The sequence below is a fragment of the Canis lupus genome, chromosome 34 (genome assembly GCF_048164855.1).
Source record: "Canis lupus baileyi chromosome 34, mCanLup2.hap1, whole genome shotgun sequence".
In the NCBI taxonomy this organism is placed as follows: domain Eukaryota; kingdom Metazoa; phylum Chordata; class Mammalia; order Carnivora; family Canidae; genus Canis; species Canis lupus.
The window spans coordinates 24815790-24838286 of NC_132871.1; the positions used below are offsets into that span (position 1 = coordinate 24815790).

General features: G+C 40.0%; 1 protein-coding gene across 15 annotated transcripts in view; it reads left to right on the forward strand.

The window, feature by feature from the left end:
• Positions 1-22497, forward strand: part of RBMS1 (RNA binding motif single stranded interacting protein 1) — a 214022-nt gene that overhangs the window by 148760 nt on the left and 42765 nt on the right. For all 15 annotated transcript variants that reach the window (XM_072811154.1, XM_072811148.1, XM_072811147.1 and 12 more), the window contains one exon: positions 20393-20451. In XM_072811154.1, the coding sequence (XP_072667255.1) occupies positions 20393-20451 (59 nt within the window). The remainder of the gene's footprint in view (positions 1-20392; positions 20452-22497) is intronic.

The window sequence follows — 22497 nt, forward strand, 5'->3', positions numbered from 1 at the left end:
CAACTGTTTTGTTTCTAGCTACATCAGAAACAGGAAAGACAATAGGTAACAAAACCATTGTTACCATAAACTTTAAAGGCTCAAAATAATTTATTTTCCTGGAATTTTATGTGAATATTATTAGAGTAACTTGATCATTAATTTAGAATTTATGCTCAGGTTGTAATGTTTTCATGATGAAAATAAACTTGTTTTAGTAGATCAGAATGAGATGTATGACAGGGAAAGGAAAGAGGAGAGCAATAGCTACTTGGATAATGTAGCATGGAATTTTTCTCCAGAGCCTGTACAGCTGGCATCTTGGCTTTTTCGTTAAGAGCTCCTTCCCTGGAGCTGAGAGCATAGGGAAAAGGAATAGGATTTGCCATAGACAGGCCTAGTTCAGTCCTGACTCCATGTGTGATAATAATAGGTGGATGATCCTGGGCAGGTTGCTTTTCCTCTCTGGCCTCAGTGTCCTCAGCCATAAAGTGGGAGGATTGAGTGAGTGATATATGTAAAATTCCTCCACCAATACTACATGCAGATAAGGGCATGGAACAAGGACGACGACTTTCTTTCCTTTCCCTCACCTGCTCTCTTCGAACTGTTGAGGGTTACTGGCTAGTTCTCTATGTTCATCCTGTTGCCTATGCCTTATGGCCAATACCTAACCTTTTCACAGTTTAATGTTTTTTACATTAACTCAGCCTATTTATTGAGCACCTGTTATGTGACAGGCACTGTGGTAGATACAGGACATGTCAGTGAATTAGGCATGGTTCTTGTCTTTAAAAAGATTACAATACATGTGAGAGAAAAAAGTTGGATCAGTAGATAGATAGCAAGATGTGATGCCTGCTTTTCCAATGTTAGGTGGACTGTTGGGTCTGGTTGGGAGATGATGAGTTTGGCTTGAAGTTGGTGTGCATTTTCATTTAAACCCCATTTAGATGGACCATAGATATACAGTATTTTTTTTTATAGCACATGTAAAATTAAATTGAATATTCTATATTCCATTACAGTCAAATTATTTTAGCAAAGGAAGAATGAAAACACATGTGATCAACATTCCCAGTTATATAATTAGATGGACTTTTTCAGAATCATTTATTAAGTGCCTTAAAAAGATTTATAGAAAACATTTTTATGAAGTTCATCATGTATTTATCCATACCAAGAACTCCCTTAACTTTAGAAACTTTAATTTCCAACATAAATGTTTTTTTTTTTTTAAAGTTTTTATTTATTTATTCATGATAGTCACAGAGAGAGAGAGAGAGAGAGGCAGAGGGAGAAGCAGGCTCCATGCACCCGGAGCCCGACGTGGGATTCGATCCCGGGTCTCCAGGATCGCGCCCTGGGCCAAAGACAGGCGCTAAACCGCTGCGCCACCCAGGGATCCCCCAACATAAATGTTTATCAGCTATTTTACTCTGCATATCTTCAGCCTCACCTGTCCTTAAGGAAGGGTTATGACCATTTTGCAATTAAGATGGCATTCTTGGTATTAATATGCCAGAGGAAGTACAAAACCTACATATTTCGGTTCATTGCTGTGTGCAGAGCTTGCCATGTTTCTGTTGTACGCCAACTGGGATGTTGTTCCCAGGACCTTACGTACAGTTGGGGAAATTGTCACCTATGTAACTAATGGCTGGCCCCGGGTGTATGTGGGCTGAGCGCCATCTCTCACTCAGTCACCAACTCTAGTGCCTAAGGGATTCCTTCTCCAATAGAGGATACTTTTTTAAAAATTTTTATTTGTAAAGAAGGTGCTTTAGAGGTTATCTCTGGGGATCCCTGGGTGGCGCAGCAGTTTGGCGCCTGCCTTTGGCCCAGGGCGCGATCCTGGAGACCCGGGATCGAATCCCACGTCGGGCTCCCGGTGCATGGAGCCTGCTTCTCCCTCTGCCTGTGTCTCTGCCTCTCTCTCTCTCTGTATGACTATCATAAAAAAAAAAAAAAAAAAAAAAAAAAAATTTAGAGGTTATCTCTGCCCTGGTTATTCCTCTAACATCATGTGGTAGCTTAGAGTTAAAATATGATACCTGGAGCAAATACAGGTCTCAGATCTGCAAGGCCAGTTGGCTTCAGATTTAGTCAGTTCCTTGTTTTTAGACAATGATTCAACATGTGGTTGTCCCATTTTTTTTTAAATGAGGCTCCTCAAATAAATGTATCATTCTGACATGCAATCCTGTTTCGTATGTGTTATTCATTCCATTTAAAGTATGTAATTAAAGCTCATCCAAAGCCCCAAGAGTTGGAGACGGTGAAGGAAGAATTCTAGAATGTTCTGCTATATATGTACCACAAGACATAATTTATACTGTGAGCATAACCATAAGATCTTACCAAATAAGTTAAGAGAAAAATGTTGTCAGGACTTTTCAAGTATGCCTTGTTGTTCAGACATTCCCAAAGATTAGCCCCCAGAGGTGAATGATTATTATCTCCCTTATAGCCAAGATTAGAAAAATCACTTCAAAGTGCAGAAGTTGGATTATTGCCCTAATTTCTGCTTACTCTAAGCAACTACCGTAAGCAACCTAAAGTAGTAGTTGCCAACTGTTGTAGCCATGATGAAACAGTGTTAGGCTATTATTTCCCAAGGCAAGGGAAATGTTGAATTCCAGAAGAGGCAACAACCCATAAATATCTGGATCTGTGCAAACAACAAGATAGCCACCAGCCACATGCGGCTATCAAGTGCTTGAAACGTAGCTAGTCCAAATTGTGATGTGCTGGAGGTGTGAAATGGACCCTGGATTTCAGACTTAGGAAAAAGGTTAGCAAAAAAAAAAAAAAAAAAGGAAAAAGGTTAGCAATCTCATTCTGATTTTTAATATAGATTACATGTTGAAGGTAATACTTTTGATATGTTGGGTTTAATAAAATATTAACATTAATTTCATGTTTCTCTTTTTGATGTGGTGACTACAAAATTTAAAATTACATATGAAAAAAAAAATAAAATAAAATTACATATGTGGGTCACATTTGTGGTTTGAATTCTATTCCTGTTGGACAGAGCTGATTTAGGTATTTCAAGAGAAAACAAGGGAGGGAGATTTGTCTATGATTTCTTTATAATCTGTATCTCACAAAGTACAGTGTCTTGGTCCCTTTTTGTGGGGTGTTGGGCTATCTCCTTACTACAACAAGGTTGTACAGTATCATTGATGATGTGGTTTTTCCATTCCATGACTGTTCTGCAGCTTGCTTAATAATATTTCTATATAATCCTTGCCACAGAATTTTCATATGCAATGTTAATCTTCTCCTTAGGAGCAGTGGTTTTAAGCTTTTGCTCCAAATTACCAATTGCCCTCTGAGTGGGGCCAGTTTGCTTTTACAGAAGGGGGCACCTCTTTTGCCATTTCCTCTGCAACTTGAGGATCTTCACTTTGTTGTTGTCACCATCTTTGCCAATTTGATAATATGTGTGTATGTGTTAATTCTCTGACACGAGCTGCTAAGTGTTAAATAAGAGGACAGAATGATGGACAGCTTATCTAAACCCACTTGGGATAGAGATTTGAATTAATTGGTAGCCTATACAGAAGTACATCACTATACCATTCCAAATTATATTTTTAATGAATGTTTGGTCCTCTTTGCCAGCAACAAAGACCCTAAGAAATAAATAATTTACAATACATGGAACACCTGTGGGATGAATCTTATGGGAACCAATGCATACATGTGCCCTAGGAATGAAAAGAAGCCAAGAACTGTTAACATTACATGTAGTTTTTAGAAGTACATAATGAAGATCCTGGGGAGAAGAGTCCTTCTCGAGTGGGAAGTTTTTAATTGGCATGGCTACGTGGGATACAGTTACATCAGGATTGCAAGTCCAATTAGCCGGAGTTTATGAAAATCCCTTCTGTGTCCTCTGCAGTTGAGGAGGACAAATGAAAAGAAACACCGAACACCCTTTTCGCTTTCCTTCTCTTCGTTTAGCAAGAGTAGGAACTGGTTTATGTCAAGACATTGACCGGCACTGTTGTCTCGAGCACATTAACATTTTTCACGCACAGCAGTTTGCACAGCTCCATCCATAGGAGGTTGCTGTCCTGAAATTGTCCTGTCTCAGGCTTGCTGTGCAGTTGTAACAATGAGAGATTCAGCCGGTTGTGGGACTGGATGTTCCTGGGCATTGGTGCCACCTTCATTCTCTCTGCTCCTCTGTGTTCTGAGCAGAGCTTGATGGTACTGCAAATCCTTATGCCTTTGCATGTTTTCACTTCTTGATTGGTTTGGTAATTTTAAAAAATACAATTAAAAAATATTTTCCCCCAATATAATGTCCTCTGCATTCTGTCATCCCCTTTTCAGTTGATAGGTAGGTCACATGCCATTTCTCCAGAAACCACTTATTTTTCTTGGCTGAGAATAGACACATATGTATAAAACATACTCCTTTGATTCTAAACGTCTTTCTCTTTTTGTCTTCTGCACAGTGGGTTATGATAAATTTTGATCTTCATCATTTTGCTGTTATGTGATTAGCTGAAGGGCTTTGGCCTTTTTTTCTTTATCCCATTTCAGGATAAAGTCTTAGGTATACACTAGAGCCTTTTTTTGTTTCCTTCCAAACTGTCTTCAGTCTCTACTTTTAGCAGTATAAACTTAAAACTTGTGCTTTAAACTTAGCCTAAAATGGTGACTTTTAAAGAGATGGACTTTTGGCTTTAAATGTTTTGGTTTCGTTTTCCTAAAGAAGAGGGTTGTATTACGTTTTTTCCTTGGCCTAACACACTCTTCATGGCCCAGGTCCAATCTTGGCTGTAGTGACGATCTCTTCCCATTTAACCAACAGTTTCCTTCAAGCACATTGTCACTGGAAGTGGCTATTCAGTGAGCTTCAGGAAGAACCTGATTCAGACTCATTCTTCTTACTGAGCGCCTACCAAATGACCTGACTTCCTTTTCCAGTTTCTTTCTATTGCAGTGCAGTGGAAGGATGACTCCCCTCACCTCCCCAGCCTTGCTTCCTTTCCTCTGCAGAATGAGACTGATCTCCTTTGCCAGGTTGTCACGAGGCTTGGATAAGACGTGTGTGAAAGTCCTTATAGCATATCCCATGTGACAGTTCTTTACTGAGTTTATCACAGAAATCAAACTCTTGTTGTCACTTCTCTCCCAGTTCCCAACTGCCAGCTTCTTCACCATACACTCGGTAGACATAGCGATTCCCCATTTATTGGTGCTTTTGTTTACTCAAGAGTAATTTGTCGAGGCCCTAAAGGGTATTGCCACATCTTTTTCTGCAGAATCTTCCTAAGTAAATACAGTGTCAGAGAAATGGAAATCTTCAGGTACTATAGATAAATATGAGTGAGTAATTCAGAGTAGTAGTTCTCAATTGAGAAGGTTGAAAATATTTATAGAACTGAATGCTGAAAATTATGACCATTGCCAGGATGGATTTACAGATGTGGGTATCTCATTACATATGGTACTAGACTAGGTGCTGTACCGCTCAAGTTCTCATCTGTCTAAAACGAATGCATTCTGTGTCTCAGTTTTCTCTAAGGTTCGCCCTTCACGGTTCATGCACAAGAGTTGCATGGTTCCACATGTCTCCGAAGTATTTGTTGGTGGTAAAAGATACTGGTTTGTCATTATCTTCTGAAATTCCATTGCAACTTTTCTGTAATTGGCTATTTCTTGCATCATATGCCCAACCACTAGAAGGAAACCTAATTTTTCATTTACTGGACTGAAGAGTGCTTGTTTCCTTCTCACCACTCGCCCCCTACTTCACTTGCCCTTCATTTCTGTCCCGTTGCTTCTGAAAATGCAGCAAAGGGCTTTTTAGTCAGGTCTAGGAAGTGAGCTGCAGCTTAAAGCCATTCTCTGATTTTTCCAGGAGTTTTTAGAATGTTTGTAGTAGAAACCATCAGGGGCATGGAGCAATTAGTGACGATTATGACCTTCCTCAGATACAGTTTGGAATGGGCACTGGTCTGGTGGGGCCTGACCCAGGTAAAAGAAAAACAAATATTTTGATAAGCTGAGCTCTGAATAGTTAGGTAGTAAGAACGGGTATTTAACTTTTACTTAAGACTTGGTATTTTATTTTACCTACATTCTAAAACAGATCCCGTGTTCCTTACAAGTGGGTGGGAATTAATAGTATTAGGCTCGTATGTGGATTATATGTAATATGTATTTTTCATATAAACACAGGAGAGATAATCATGTCATATCCTTACTTTTCACTTTCGACTCAAGCTCAGAGAAAGCCCACTACCTATCCTACCTCCACCCCCGTCTCCACCCACAAGGGCCTGGGATTGCTTCTGGGAAGAATGAACTTTACATTCACCTAATAAGAACTGTGTGTGTGTGTGTGTGTGTGTGTGTGTGTGTGTGTGTGTGTTTATATATATGACACTGCATTATGTAGTGAGACTTCCTGGTTACTTCAACACCCTGTTATCGGAGTTTCTAATATCATTAGGATCTGGGCTCTCTTTTGAGCATCCCCTCCTTGCAGATTGTACAGGGCCTTTCTAAAGATAAAGTGTAAAATACAGCATTTATATTGGGGAACCTGTTTTACCTTGATGGTTTACACATTCAAGGTTAAGTGAGCCCTGCCTGGAGCAGGAAGTCAGGGAAGCTGAGGGTTGTGCTCTGCTGATTCAGCAGGATAGTTCAGGAACTACTAGGAGGCATCATTGCTGGTAATGGCACTCATTTCAGCTGAGTCCTGGAGAGAACTGGAGGGAGCGAAGCTAACCCCAGCCTTTCTCCCTGTTGTCTCATTTTTTCCTCAGGTATGTTTTTATTGAGGGCATAGTCAATTCATGCACAATTTTACAGAATTTTATCGGGCACTTTTTGCCCCAGTTTATAACTTAAAATAAATGGAATGCTGTGAAGTGTGAGGTTTTTAAAAGATGTTTTTGCCATTATTCTTTTACCCAACAATTCTATCCACGTACCATTATTCTTACTGACATTTATCTTTTTTTAAACTTTTAGTTATTTATTTGAGAGAAAAAGCAAGCAAGAGCAGGGTGAGGGGAGGGGCAGAGGGAGAGGGAGAAGCAGACTCCCCACTGAGCAGGGAGCTTGACCCAGGACCCTGGGATCATGACCTGAGCCAGAGGCAGATGCTAACCTACCGAGCCACCCAGATGTCCTTTATTGACATTAATCTTATGAGTCATCCAGACTGATTACCTTTTCAAAGCAGGGATACCAGCCTCCCACTCACCAACCCACCATGTTTTAGTGGTTCTCTACATTTTTGGATTTTAAGGGCCAATATACTAAACAATAATAATTAGAATTAGAGATCCAGTATAGAGTTAAGATTTTATTTTGTCAAAATGGACACAAACTGAAACAACCACCACTTTTCATTACTATTTCATTAAAAAGGCCAATTTAAAACTAAAAATGTGAGAAGTACATAATATTAGAATACATTTAACTTTTGCAAAAACTCACTGCATTTATTTTTCTATTTACCGCTGGTGATCGTCTCTTCCTAGGTCGGTTTTTGTGCAATCTTCCTTTGCAACAGCATCCCTGACCCAGGCTGTCCCCTAGCTCTGCTTAAACACTGCCAGTGGTGGCAGGCTCTCCACATTCATTTTTAGAAAGGCCTTCTTTATATATAGTTTCCCTTTCCCGGTAAGCATCTGTAAGGCCTTCCGCTATTCCTGCCTTGGAAGATGTGATTTCTGGACATTTGTCTACAGTGCTCTCACTCTGAAAGTGCTCAGACTAGGTAAAAGGAGATGTTTAGAACAAATACGTTCAATGGAGAAAGCGCTCGATGAAAGCACGCATTTTTACTCGTTTATTTATTTCCCTACTCCTTTCTCCTGAATTTTGACTCTTGACAATTCTGGGGCCTGGAAAGGAAAGGAGTCCCAGAGGCACACATCTAATGGGGACACAGATGATGCAGCAGTGTGCTGACTGCCACTCTGAGACGCAATAAGGGCACACTGCCGTGGACGCAGTGCAGACGCAGCATCAGCTTCCTGAGGAAGGTCAGAGAGGCTTGCTGCTGGAGAGCACCGTTAAACTGAGTCTTGCAGAATGACACTGAATGTCCCAAGCGAAGTAATATCTTAAGGGTCAGGAACTTGAGATGGAGCAGAGCGGGCACAGGGACTTGTATAGGGATAGGCAAGCTGGAGTTCTAGAAGTTTGCTTGGGCTGCTGTTACAAAAGGACCACAAACTGGATGGCCTTTTTTTTTTTTTTTTTTTTATTTGAGAGAGAGAGAGCATGAGCCCAGGAGTTGGGGGAGGGGCAAAGGGAGAATAAGAGGGAGAACCTCAGGCAGACTCCCCACCAAGCGCAGAGACCCTTGTGGGGGCTCCATCCCGTGACATGAGCTCAAACTGGGAGCTGCATGTTCGACAGACTGAGCCACCCAGGTGCCCCTTGGGTGGCTGATAATAACAAAATTATTATTTCAGATTTAGAAGCTAAAAGTCCAAAATTAAGGTGTCAGCAGAGCCATGGTCTCTCTGAAACCTGTAGGGAAGATTCCCTCCCTGCCTCTTCCTAGCTTCTGGTGGCTTGCCACCAAACCTTAGTGTTCCTGGCTTGTAGCTGTGTCCCTCACGTCACCATATAGCATCCTTTCTGTGTCTGTAGATGTAGATGTAGACACCTGTCACGTTGGATGAGGGCCTGCCCTAATAATGACTTCCTCTTGACTTAATTATATCTGCAAAGACCTTGTTTCCAAATAAGAGCACATTCACAGGTACTGGAGTTTAGGACTTTGACATCTTTTGGAGGGACACAGTTCAACCCATAATGGTAGTTGCTGGGGAATGGCAACCAAAGAGGCCCAAAACCATAATTTCTTACTATGATCAGATCATATATTTTTCTTAGTGCAACCTAAGTCTGTTTTATTCAGAGAACTTGAATTTGTTCCTAATTTAAAAAAAAAAAAAAAAGGATATTTTCATGTGAATAAGCTGAAACTTTACCTAAATTTCTACAGTTGATTTCGCCCCCCCTTGGAACTTAAATATGACTTATTTTTCCCTGTTAAATATTATAGTATTGGCTTTGCCAAGAATTCATTCTAGCCTACTGAAACAGTTTTTCTTCTTTCTTTCCCTTTCTTTCTTTCTTTCTTTCTTTCTTTCTTTCTTTCTTTCTTTCTTTCTTTCTTTTCTTTTCTTTTCTTTTCTTTTCTTTTCTTTCTCTCTTTCTCTCTCTCTCTTTCTTTTAGATTTTATTTATTTATTTGAGTGAGAGACAACATGGCGGGGGCTGAGGGGGTGGTCAGAGCAGACTCCCCACTGAGCAGGGACTGTGATGCAGAGCTGGATCCTGGAGATCCTGGAATTCTGCAGTCATGACCTGAGCTGAAGGTGGATGCTCACTCAAATGAGCCACACAGGCGCCCCTGAAACAATTTCATAATACAAATTTTGACATCTTACAACCACAGCCCCCCTCGCCCTGCCTTCCAGTTTTGGAACATGTACATGTGTAATATGTGTGTGTTAGGTACCTGATTTGTGCAGTTGTTTAAGTACTGAAAAAGTGCCACTAAGAACGGAGTTTTGTGGCACAACACTAGAGCCTTCCCTAAGTGCTGTGATCATTGACCAACAGACGTCAGCTCAGACACTTGTTTAACCAGCTACCCACTCATCCAAACTGAATTTCTCTTCCCAGATGTCCTCATGTAGTCCACGAGCAAATAATGACTTGCATTTAGCTCAAATCAAAATATACTGTGTAGCATTCCCAAGTAGCCCTATCTTTCTTGGCACCCCCCGAAATAGAAAGAACAAAACGTTAATGTGCATGACTTGCTCTAGGACTTTCCTGGCACTTGTTCTTTTCACGAGTCGCTCTAACCTTCTGTTTACTAATCCACTCTGGAATTTTGCTTCGGATAAGCATTAGCCTTCATTTCTTGAATCTAGTTTTTTGTTCTTTTAGAGAATGTGAATGACATTTTCCCTTTCCATTAGCACCTCTCCCTTTGTGCAAGATTTCTCAAAACAACCAAGATTGGAAAATTTTTATGAAGTGATGTAAACAGTCCCAGTCTTCATTCACAGCCCCCTTGCTTGCAAAGGAGAATGAGAAAGAACATCTTCTAGAAATGCAGTGAATTCCAGCTCTCTTGAGAGTGAGGGTATATTACCTTCGTTTGGGGATATGGTAATTTTGTGAAACTGATACTAAAATAACTTACAGCATTGGGTTCTCTTTAGCTCCATTCTTTCACATACAGATGATCCCCCTCTGATTTTCTTAAATTTTGAGATTATAAACTTTGAGAACCATACTACTCTGTCTCTGGAATGATTGCTTATCTTCATCTGTAGGATCTCAGGACAGTCTTGTTCAGAAGCAAACCAGTAGGAAAACCAGTGTGGGAGAAACCAATGTGCCTTTTCCATCAGATCCACTCTTAGAGCTCTGACCTTGGTCACAAATGACACTTGAATGAAATATCTAAGTTTAGAAACATCAACTGTGCTGGCAGGCTATGTTAGCATTCTCTTGTTTATATTGTCCAAGAGTATTATTATTATCATTTTTTTTTTTTTTTACTAGTGATGCACTTATATTGTATCCACAGATTTCTGAGAACTAAAATGAGTAAAAGAGATAGCATTTTCCTTTTCAGTCTATTCCTCAGACTGGCTTTTCAAGGTCATGGGGCAGTCAGGATTTATTACGTTAGAGAAGGAGGGACTGACTACATATGAAAATCAATACACTGGTGCTGTGTTTTGGATCAAAGCCAATATTAGTGTTCATTCTAGGAAATGTCCAATTTGACTCTTGCCCTTTTTTTGCGTGTGTCAGAATCAAAAGAAATTTCTAGGTAACTTGTGCACTTGTGTTTTAATAGTTTCAGATAACTCTGTTTTGATTCAGAAAGCATGTTTACTTTTACTCTCTGTCACGCTGTTCTTATTTTGAATTTTGAAGAAGCAGTCATTAATGGTTTTCAGTGTTGGAGTTTAATGCACTCAGTTTCTATAGACTCTAACATACTTGTTTGGTACATAGTGTGTGTGTGTGTTTAAAAGATTTCTACTTTTGATTTCTTTTAAAAAGAGCAACAGATTTAGAGACATGCGGAACAGTCTAAGAACAAAAATTGTGTTAGGTTTTTGGGGTTTTCCTCCCTAATCTTTTACAGTTTTCTTTCCGGTACTAATTTTTTCTTCCATGTTAAACTGTTAAATTACCTGGGTTCCCTCCTTGGTGTTTCTATAAGCCAAATTGGGATAAAATACAAGGCCATGTTCATTTTCCAAGGCAAAATGTAGTATTTCCCTTCTCCCTACTACTGCCAACCTCCCTCAAATCCCCACACCAAACATTGCAAGGGGGAAAAATAATATGTGTTTATATTTCATTCATTCAGCCAATTGTATATTGAGTGGTTACAGTATGCAAATAACCGTGCTGAAAAGTAACCATAAAAATGGTAGGTGTATACCTTAGGACCTTGTCAAAATTAAGGTAAAGAGATAGTTTAGTTTAGTGCTCTCAGGTGGTAAGAATTAGGAGTATCATGATTTGGAGGGCTTGGGAGAAAACGATAACATTTATTAGTTACTGAGTATCTGTTATGTGTCGAACAGTGTGCCAGCCCCTTGACAGTGATCCTGTGAGGTTAGGCATTGTCATGCCACTTCGTGAGTGGAGATATCAAGGCCAGACAACTACTATACCAGAGTTGCAGAGCTGGTCATTGGCCAAAGGAGTGCTTGAGCATAGGCCTCTCTGGTTGCAACTCTGTCTTCTTGCTAGTATAACATTGTCTTCCTTATGACACAGGTAAAGTGAAATGCTATGTAAACATGAAGGTGAGATTGTCAAAGAGAAGAAAATACAGTTTTGATGGGGAAAGAAGAGAATTTTAAAATTGCTCTATCACTTCTCAGTTCATAAATTCAATTCAGAAATAAGACACCACTTTCTATAATCAAGGTACCTTTGTTTTAAAAGTTAGACATTAATCACTGTTCGTGACTTTTAGGGATTCTTTTTTATGATAGACAGTCTACGTTTTGCCTGCAAAATTCTGAGTTCCAATTTCAGCGAGTATTATTTTCCTCTGACTTATTAGTACTTGGGATCACTAATCTGGGTCTGGCCATCTGTGACTGCATCCCTAAGTGCTGTAGTACAGTGACTTGTGGCAAAAAAAATTGTCATAAGATAATGTAAATGGCTCTTTGTGTGCTATGTGCTCTTAAAAGACCATAAAATAGTGTAAAGCTACTTTACCTCGATTGCACATCATAATAGACTCGATACTAAACTGTAATGGCAAATCTGTGTAATAAATCAAATGCTTTATTGTGTGCTTTTTATTTAGAAGAGAGGTATAATTTTTTCATAGAATATGGCAAAAATGCATCTTAGCCATTTCTAATGAGGTAGTTTTATGTTCATTCTCTATGAATTATTTAGTTCAAGCTATATATGCAATAAATAGCATCAATTGTTACTTTTGTGTAGCAATTATAATAGATTAGCTGTGCCACCCAGGAATGTTGAGAGGGCAGATTAGCAAGCATGGCTCTAAATTTAGTCAGAAGAGGATATAAATCTCAAAATCTGGGTGCAAATGACTGATTTTATTTGTAGTTTGAAAGGGTGTGTTTATCTTAAAATCCCAGTGTTACGAAAAATCAGATATGTCGAAGTACCTCTTTTCTCTTGAAAACCTTTTCTCTTGAAAAGGTTTCTCTTGAAACCTCTTTTCTCTTGCATTGTCCCAAAGATTCTGTAATTTATTCTCCATCAGTTTACATGCTGTGGGAGAACCAGTCCAGTGGGCAGGATAGACTCCTTGAGCATGGCCTAAGCTTCTGCTAAATCATCTCTCATCCTCAGGCTCTATCTAGGTCTGGGACTGGGGCTGAAACTCCCTGCAGGAAAGGGAGCTGGCGTGGCTCCTTTTCTCCATCTTCTCTGCATTCACAGGGGTAAGCCACTGGCTTTCCATAGCTCCAACACCATGGATGTTTTTTCTCAGATGCCAAGTTAAGCATTTAAGGCTAATTCTAAGAAGTCCTCTGTCTTCAAACTTTTCTGTCCTTGAGAACTTTCCCAGGCATCTCCTAACTGTCCTCTTCCCTCCGTTTTAATTTCTTGAACTTGACTATTACTGCTTGAGTACCAAGAGCAAAAAATAAATAAATCCAGTAAAATAAAATGTGGCCCCTCTCTCTCTGCTACTCCTAGCTGTAAGGTTCTCATTAATGTTGCCAAAATCTTGTTTTCGTCATATCACTGTGTGCAGTTGCAAAACCTCCAGCCACGTTCTGTTCCCTGACTCCTTTTCCTGGAACTCAACACCCTATCAGACTTTTTCAAACTCAACTTCCTTTATTCCCCAACACAGGTTGTGTGAGACAGGTCTTTCTGTTTATTGTCCTCCACAGCCCACCTGTCTGTCCTGGTGAACTTGACCTTCATCCTATGTTTATGTCTCCTTTATTTAGCATTCATCAGGTCAGGCCTCAGTATTCTTATTTTTTAAGATTAAAAATTCTTTATGTTCCCCCCCCCCAAAGATTATCTCTCCCCCTCCTTTGATGACAGGAATGACATCATGTATGTTTTTCTTAGGCCTGCTGTGGTGAAGGGCATGCCAAAGACATGCTGTAAATATTTGTGCTTTGATTTCTTGGTCTGATCTCCTTCTCAACTGTTAACTTGTCTTTCCTTTGCTCCATTCACCTTCCCCCTAGGTTTGTTCTTGACCTTAAGGGCTGTAGCAGCTTTTCCTGCCAAGCATTTTGCCTCCTTCAAACCTCGGCTCTAATTTCAGCTGCATTAGAGGAGCCTTTCCATTCTATCCCATGTACCAGAAATCATTTCTTCACAAGGGCACACCCAGCCACAGCACACAAGTAGAAGGAACAGACTGTTAACGAATGCTAGGAGTTAAGCTGAAAACAGCTAAAATGTGGAATAGCTTTCTATACCTTTCATATTTTTATATCTTAGAAGAGTCTTACAGAAACATTTAAAATCTTCTGTGCTAACCAGGTAAAAGTCTTACAAAGTTTGATATTGATTGCCTAATTTTAAAATGTCACGTGTGTGTGTCTTATCTTCAAATGCCTACCACTTTTCTATACCAAGTAAAGAAAGAAAGCCAGCCCAGGTGAATTATTCAGAGTTGTGAGGATTCGGAATAACAGGGACAAGTGACTCCTATTTTTTTATTTTGTTCTCCAGCAAACTTTTCTATTAGCAAAATGAGTGCAATTTAATACTTTCTTCTCCTAGGAGACCACTGAAAAAGTAAAGCAGCAAAAGGAGCAAGGTGGATGATGGCATACACATCTGTGTGTGTATGTATGTGCTTGTCTGTGCATTTTTTTCTTTTCCTCACAAGTCCAAAATAATGAGAAGTTTTTGCTTACAGTCCTCAAATCCATTCCCACCTAATACATGAGTTCCTCCTTTTAAGCTTTAAAGCCAGTCGTGCCTCCTCCCCACTTAATTATATATTTATATAGATTATGTATGTATATATTATACATATGCATGCTTTTTTGGACATCTATTTCCAAATAGAACCATGTTGTCTCTACCCAGGAAGTTCAGTAACTCCCTTCAGGATGTTATTAGCATCTGTCCTGGAGACTTTGCAAATAGAGTCTGCCCTCATCCCCTCACTCACTTGGCGCGTGCAGATTCTAGTAGCAATTGCTTTCAGCCTGTGGTTGGTGACCAGTTTCTGCAGCTATCAGCACGGTTGTCCAAAGCAGACTTCCTGCCTCCCATCTTTGCCAGTTACTGGCTGTGCAGCCTTTACTAGATCCCCACCACCACCACCACCACGTTTCACATCTCCAAAGTGGGAATAGTATCTTACCTATTCCAAAGGTGGTGGTTACAATGAAAATAATTGACCTAAATCACTTAGAATAGGGCCTGGCATAAAATAAAAGCTATATAGATGTAAGCTATTACTTTTATTATTCTCCTGAATTAAGTCACTAGCTCATATTGTCCAGTATTGATATATCCAGAAGTCATTTCAGTTCCCTGTCCCTCCTCCTTGCTTCTTGCTGATGATTGTCCTTTGCACAAGCACAGAATCTCAGAGGACACGTCATGAGTCCCTAGTTGTCCTTCACAGGCAGCTCAGCAATTAAAACAAACAAAACCAGTCATCCTATATGCATGAGCAATATCCTGCCCCCTGTCAAATGTAAAATCATTTTTTTGTTTACATTGTAAGTATATACTTTTTATTACTGTTGTTTTCCACACACACGTTGCTTTTTCAGGTTTAATAATGTTCATAAAATCTTTCAAAACTAACACAAACACTGCAAATTATCCCATGGTGCTTAAATGAATTTACTACTGGAATGACCAATGTTAAAATAACTTATCAACCATTGTCGCCATCTGTTGGTGGTGGGTGGATTGGACTTCACTTTCCAGAGCCTGGGCTTCTAACTGGGAATGGTCAAAAGCTCTAAGTTGGCTGGTACGGGAGCATATGCGTGTGTGTGCACGCATGCGCGCTTCTGCATGCACATACATAGGTTGCACACGTGTGTGTTCAGTGTGTACATGCACATTGACAAAGTCTAAGGATAGGCACCATCGTGTCTTAACATTCATATCCGAAATTTCAGGTGATTTTAATATTTCAACTTTTCTGTGTCTTCTAATTACAAGTGCACATCTCTTTTGTAATTAAGGTAAATTAATAAGGTAGAGTTTAAGAGGGATGATGTGATGGGGCCAGGGAAGAAAATTAAGTTTTATTTACTACATACAGACTAAAATTTACTTAGATTTTATATTTCAGAAGATGAAAGAAATCTAAGTGGAAATGGGGGAGAAATGAATAAAACTATGATATAAACAGAAGGAATTTTGTTAGATTCTAAGCAGAAGGTTTTATCAGGCAAGTTCACTTGGGCCAGTAGTTAAATGTGAGACTTTACTTGTTATCCTCTCCCTTTGAAATTCTAGTGATTCTGTAGTCACATCTCTTAATTACTCTTTATCCTTTTGCTTCGTCTGGAGTGGATTATCTGTCTTAGCAAAGAATATTGTATTCTGGGCAGCCAGGCCTATGGTCTGAACCTTGTTAACTTTGAAGCTGGAAAACCCAAGGAATCTTCATACTCACATTTTTTCCCCATAAAATTCTATGGCTTGCTCTCTTCTCTTCGGTGTTGGTAGAGTGTAAATTCTGTCAGTAGGAGGCCTGTTTTTCCCAACCATGCCCCTGTTACTTAATGATTATTTAGAACAAATTAAACTGCATATTGGAATAAGGGGTGATGAGTATCTGGTTTTGCTTTATGAATTTTTACTCAGATGTCTGTTACTCTTGCAGGTACTGATGATCAACAGTAGAACCAGACTAAATGTCACTCATCTGTGATGCCCCCTACCCTCCACCCCCTTGCTCCATATTATATCAAATCTTACTGTAAATAGAACTAGTAGTGGGAAATGGTGACTGCTCTGAAGTCTGCTGCGTCTTTGCCTGTTCCTTGAGGTGCCATTTGATAAACAGCTCCTCTCCATGTTGTAGATCTTTTCTTGTGTCATCAGAACTGCTTGTTCTTTACTCCACTCCCACACATGGCGACCGAAACCCCCACTGAGAAGCTACCATAGCCAAGGCCTGAGGGATTGAAAGTAGGACATCTTCCAGTTCGGTTATTTTTTCTTAAAGATTTTATTTATTTATTTGAGAGAGAGAGCTAGAGAGAGCACAAGCCGGAGATAGAGAGAGGGAGAGTGAGTGAGAAGCAGACTCCCTGCTGAACAGAGAACCCGAAGCTGCTGCGCTCAGTCCCAGGACCTGAGATCATGACCTGAGCCAAAGGCAGCCTCTTAATTGACTGAGCCACCCAGGCACCCCAGTTCAGTTATTTTAATAATAAACCTCTGGTGCTATGGGAGGGGTCACTGAGTAGACAGCCCAGAAGCAAGGATGTTGACGAGAGGTAAGCCCCTTCAGTCCCCCTCAGCTATCTCTTTATAGGCATCCTCCTGACCCACTGGAGGACAGGGGGGCCGATACAGAAGAGCTCCACAGAGTGAGTGGAAACTGCTTTCTGCCTTTCTGAGAAGTCACGGTCTTTCAGGTTTAACCAACAAATCATGATGAAAACCGCAATAGAAAGTAAAACTGATAAATTTCAGAAATCTCTCTTCTCCCACGCACCCCCCAGACCTCTTTCAGCCAGGAACCACATGTTTATGTCTTGTGTTTAACACAAACAAACCCTTTGCTTTGGCTTGAAAAGTCAGTCTACTCCCCTACCTTGTTAAGAAGAGGTCTCCCACTTGGTTCTTTCCCTTTCATACCCTCAGTGTATAAAGGAAACATTGTTTCTCAGAATTATTTCATGAATAAATTGCAGGGAGAACTTAAACAGAATGGTGTAAGTTTTAGGGTTTTAGGAGAGATCTTAGGCTTACAATTTATATGAGCTTTCACTTTCCCGTTTGCAAAAATGGGAATAATAGCACCTACCTCCTAAAATTGTTGCAAAGTTAATTAAATAAGATCATGCATACAAAGTCCCTGGCACAGTGCCTAGAACATAAGTAGGAACTGAGTAAATGTAATCCCTTTTTTTGGTCTCTTATAAAATCACAATGGATTTGGATGAGGAGATTAGGGATGGTTTCATAGAAGAGATAATGTTTGAACAAGTTCTTCAAGTTCAAGCATGGGTAGAATGGAATAATGATGGGAGGAGAGATGTGTTTAAAGTGATGGTTGAGGTAAATTAAAGCATCACACAGGGTTGGGAGCACCAGAAGCTGGAGACAAGGCAAGAACTAGTATGTAGCTTTTGCTTGGATCTAGACATAGTGAAGGGGAAGGGTGAACATTAGAACCATGGCAGAGACTGCCCAGAAGAGTGCCTGCCTGCCTGCCTGCCTGCCTGGACTCGGGAACGGCTGAGGTAGCTGATGGTGTCTTGAGCCCTTCCAGCCAGGTGGGGGGTCAGGAGTGAACACTGCTCCTGAAGGAAGAAAAGGCAGTGATGATGCGTTTGGGGTTCTTTGGGGGTAGGATTTAGAAAATAGTGGGCGTGCGGTAACATAGAATGAGATATTTGAGTACCTTAATAACATACGAAGATATTTAAGTTGGAAAGAGACAAAAACTGAAGTTTGGTGGGGAAGGGGGAATAACAAAGCAACAAAACCAACTCAGGAAGGAGAAACAGGCACCATCGGAGAAGATGCTTTAAATAACCCCATAGCACTGGACAGATGTCCTAGGAAAAGGAAGGGTTGAGACAGAGTACTTGAAGGAGGGAGAAGAGGAGGCTGACTGGGCACAGAAGCCAGGAAAGAGTGCCCAGAAAGCTATAATGAGATCTGGGGAGCAAGTTCAGAGCGGAGGCGGCGTGGGTTACATAGGCGTGGAGGTGAGGAGTAATGTCAAAGCAGCGGAGAGACCAGAGAGAACAGAAACCCGAGGACAGTGGCACGGAATGCATACCAGTGCTACCAGGAGCCCTTCCTCTCTTCCTGCTTCCCACATCTGCCTTCCTCTCCCATCATTAGTGTGGTGAGCAAGACCAAAAGGGTAGAAGGCCAGCCCCTGACCTTCCCTAAGTTTCCTTTCTTCTATTAGGTTTACAAAAGATGCTGAACTCCGTGACCTCAAGCCAAGGCTCTTAATCTCTGTGACTCTCAATCCCCTTATCCTAAATTGGAGTCATACTAACTTTCTTCTGTACTTTGGGAAAGGTATGACACAGGAATGCAGTCGAAAAGCATTTTCAGCCAGTACTTTTGCAGAGGAGAGAGTGCTGGTAAATACCAAGCCTGTAAATAACTACATAGAGAAATGCCTCCTAAAAAAGGTGGTCTTTAAATCACTAATTTCTCTGGTTTTCAGATTTTCAAAAATCACTACCCTTTCTTGGGTAAGCATAGTGGCCTGTGTTAATGTTGTTATAAATACTTGAATCTCACAGGGAATTGAAGGTGTTTGTGCAGCATTATGCCTCTTGGATATAATTGTCATTTGAACCTTAAATTATCCTTTACTTTCATGCCTGGTTAGTGATCGCCTGATTACGTGATTATACAGAGTGAAAATTAACAGGGGGGAAAGAGGTGGTTCAAGCCATTTGTTTCTTCTAGATAAATATATTTCAGCTTGCTCAACGCATAAACCAGAAACCTACAATATTCAAAATGGTTTAAAATGCTGCACAAATGTTTCATTTCCTAAACTTTTAAGACTTCTTTAGCCCTCAAGATCAATCATGAGAAAGTAATATTAAAGAAAACATGAAATTTAAAATCATACGTAGGAAAGTAAAATTGGGAAATTGACTATGTATAAATGAGGACATAGGTCGCAGATATGTGATATAAGTTATGTGCATTTCTCAAAGTCCCAATGATTTTTAAAAACTGTTTTTTATAGGTTTTCTCCTAGTTTTTTGAAGACAAACATAGATAGCAGTGCTTCACATTGTGGTGTGGTCACTGTGAAAGGGTGTAGGGACTAGGACGTGTATTTAAGCTGTACTGACACTTAGTAGTAGTGCTTTAAGTTTAATATTCTGGATTTTTTTTTCCTTTCTTCACCCAACGTCTGTTGTACCTTAAGGAATTGAAACACACTTATATAGACCCTCATAGAATTAAAGCTTAATCCCTGGTTCATGGTTTTATATTCTTAATTGTTAATGTCATTGCACACGCATGCACAAACACACATTAGTGTATGTACTGTATAGCTATTATTACTGAGTTGAAAGAGGTATTAATTATATGTTTTTATGTATTTATTTACATAGTCCTCAGAATTTTAGGTTAAAAAAAAAAAAACCTGTTCTAAATATATCATCAGACTTATTAAACATGTACGTGCACAGGCACACACCCTCCTGTGATGATCTGGAGCCATGCAGGGCTTTCTGTACAACCAAGATGAATAGATACAATGCAGACAGCTTTTCCTCTCTTACCAGTTTATAGACACTGTGTGGATCATAATACTTTAATAATTTTGTAGCCTTGCACTTGGCTTTGTATTCTTATAATGTTACTAGTAGGAACTTCTTCTAGAGCTTATATTCCTTTTTAAAAAAAAGTTGTGTTTTGTTTGTTTGTTTGTTTGTTTGTTTGTTTTGGTCCCAAGATTGTCAGGTAAGTACCTGATTCCTCAAAGTTCAACATCAGACTGTCATCCAATGATTCAAATAGGAAGCCTAGCAATTCCCCTTTCTTTTAGCTTAGAGTGTAGAATTCACATTTTCTGTCCCCTAAGTGTAGAATTTTGTACTTTAAAGTTTGCAGGTACTTGAAAAGTATGTGTATTCTCTGGACCTAGGGGTTAATAGGGTTCCTTGATTCTAACTTCTCCTGTTGTATTCTTTTTATCTTTTAGATATGGGAAAATAGTCTCCACGAAGGCAATTTTGGATAAGACAACAAACAAATGCAAAGGTATATTCCCTTGGATAATAATTGACTAAATCCTATCTTTAGGAAAATGATGGAACTGTAAACCTGATCTTTGGTTTCAAAACCGCTACTTCTATTTTATGAAAAACCAAGTCTTCCATGTCACCTAGTTTCTGCTTGCACAATGTCAGCATATCCCTTTACGTTTGTCCCTGGTCGAGTTTTGGCTGAAAACCCTACAGCAGCTAACAGTTTGCCAGAATCGCAGCTCTGACGCCAGTGGAGCTAACATGCAGGATACCGGTTGGCATTTAGCCCCTACTTTACGAGGGAAGTAGAGTTAGAAAATAGCTTTTCTTTCCTGAGCCTGAGGAGATTAGAGCTGCTTACTGAAGACCATTGGACTGTACCAAAGAACTGAAAAGATTACATATTGTGCAAATTGGCTCTATTAATTAGAATAGAGTAGTTTTAAGCAGTACTTAATTACATGTTTCAATACTCCCAATTGTTCTGTGCTGAATGCCTGTTGACAATATTGGCAGCGGGGAGGAGAGAACCATTTTCACTGACCAAATTGTAATAGGGAGGGGAGGTCATACGCCCCTTTGAAATATGCTGCTGCATTAATTTGATGCACTGACCTTCAGTTTTCCGTGTAATTAGGATGAGCTAATCCAGCTCCAAGAGCTGGAAGAGGAGGCGTCTACCGTAGGCATCACTGATGCTCCCTGGTTCTGACTTTTAATGATCCAGCATCTTAACAATGGGCATGTGATTTCTAGGAAAGGGGAAGAATGGAGTCAGCTGACTTTGAGTCTAACTACTGACCCCATGAATTGAAATAAGGTTGACAGGAATAGGCAGAGAAGGCAAATCTCCTCATTAATTAGACCCCACTTTTTCAAGTAGTGGTGATGGCTTTGGCTTAGCACAGTCTGAGAAAGGCAAAGAATGTAAATGAACCGTATGGCAAGGCCTTGCCTTAGAAGCCAGCCATTTCCTTTAATCTAGACTTGAAGTGGTTCATTGTATTTGTGTCTTCTTCAAAGCTCCTAAATTTAAAGGAGCTATTGTGGCCAATATCTAAGCCCCTGTTTAAGCAATGTGGTACATTAAGACAGTTTTGCCTTGGGACAGGGAATAAAGCAGTGCTTTATGTAGAGAGGGACTCGATAAATATTTTAAATGAATTAAATGAGAGAGAGTCAAATTGTAGACTGAAATGTTTATATTTAGTTGCCAAGGTTAGTGTTATTTCACATATTTGTAAATGATTCATGAAAGCAGGGACACACACAAAAAAAATCTCTCAGTTTTTATAAAGAAAAATGGACTCTTGCAGGCATAAAACAGGAAGCTGATCTCAAACATTTGTTTCAAACTGAGAGAGAAATCACAGTAGACAAGTGGTTTTATGGCTTTACCCAACCTTTCCTCCCACCCCGCCCCCAGCAGAAAAGAATTTTACAGAGCGGATCAGTGTGTTAAAAATTAGCAAAGCTGCCCCAGTTGAGTGAGGAAGAGGACTCGGAGGACTCCTAGCTGAATTAATTCCTCATGACACCCCTCCACTGAATACTCCTCCCTGTCATACACTCTGCTCCAATGAGAGCCTCTTCCCTAGAAACTAAAATTCCACAAAATGCCCAACACAATATAGAAAAGGTGTAGGTAAAAACTACTCCTGCTAAATCAGACATATTATAATACAAAGCCTTGAAGGTTGGAGAGTGGGGATCCCTGGGTGGCGCAGCGGTTTAGCGCCTGCCTTTGGCCCAGGGCGCGATCCTGGAGACCCGGGATCAAATCCCACGTCGGGCTCCCGGTGCATGGAGCCTGCTTCTCCCTCTGCCTATGTCTCTGTCTCTCTCTCTCTCTCTCTCTCTCTCTCTCTGTGTGACTATCATAAAAATAAATAAATAAATAAATAAATAAATAAATAAATAAATAAATAAATAAATAAATAAATAAATAAATGTTGGAGAGTGTTCAAAGATACGAGGAGACATTTGTGGGGCTTTCAAAATAAGGGAAGGAATAATTCAGAACTGATTTTCCATACAGCACATTTCCGGGAGACCCTCT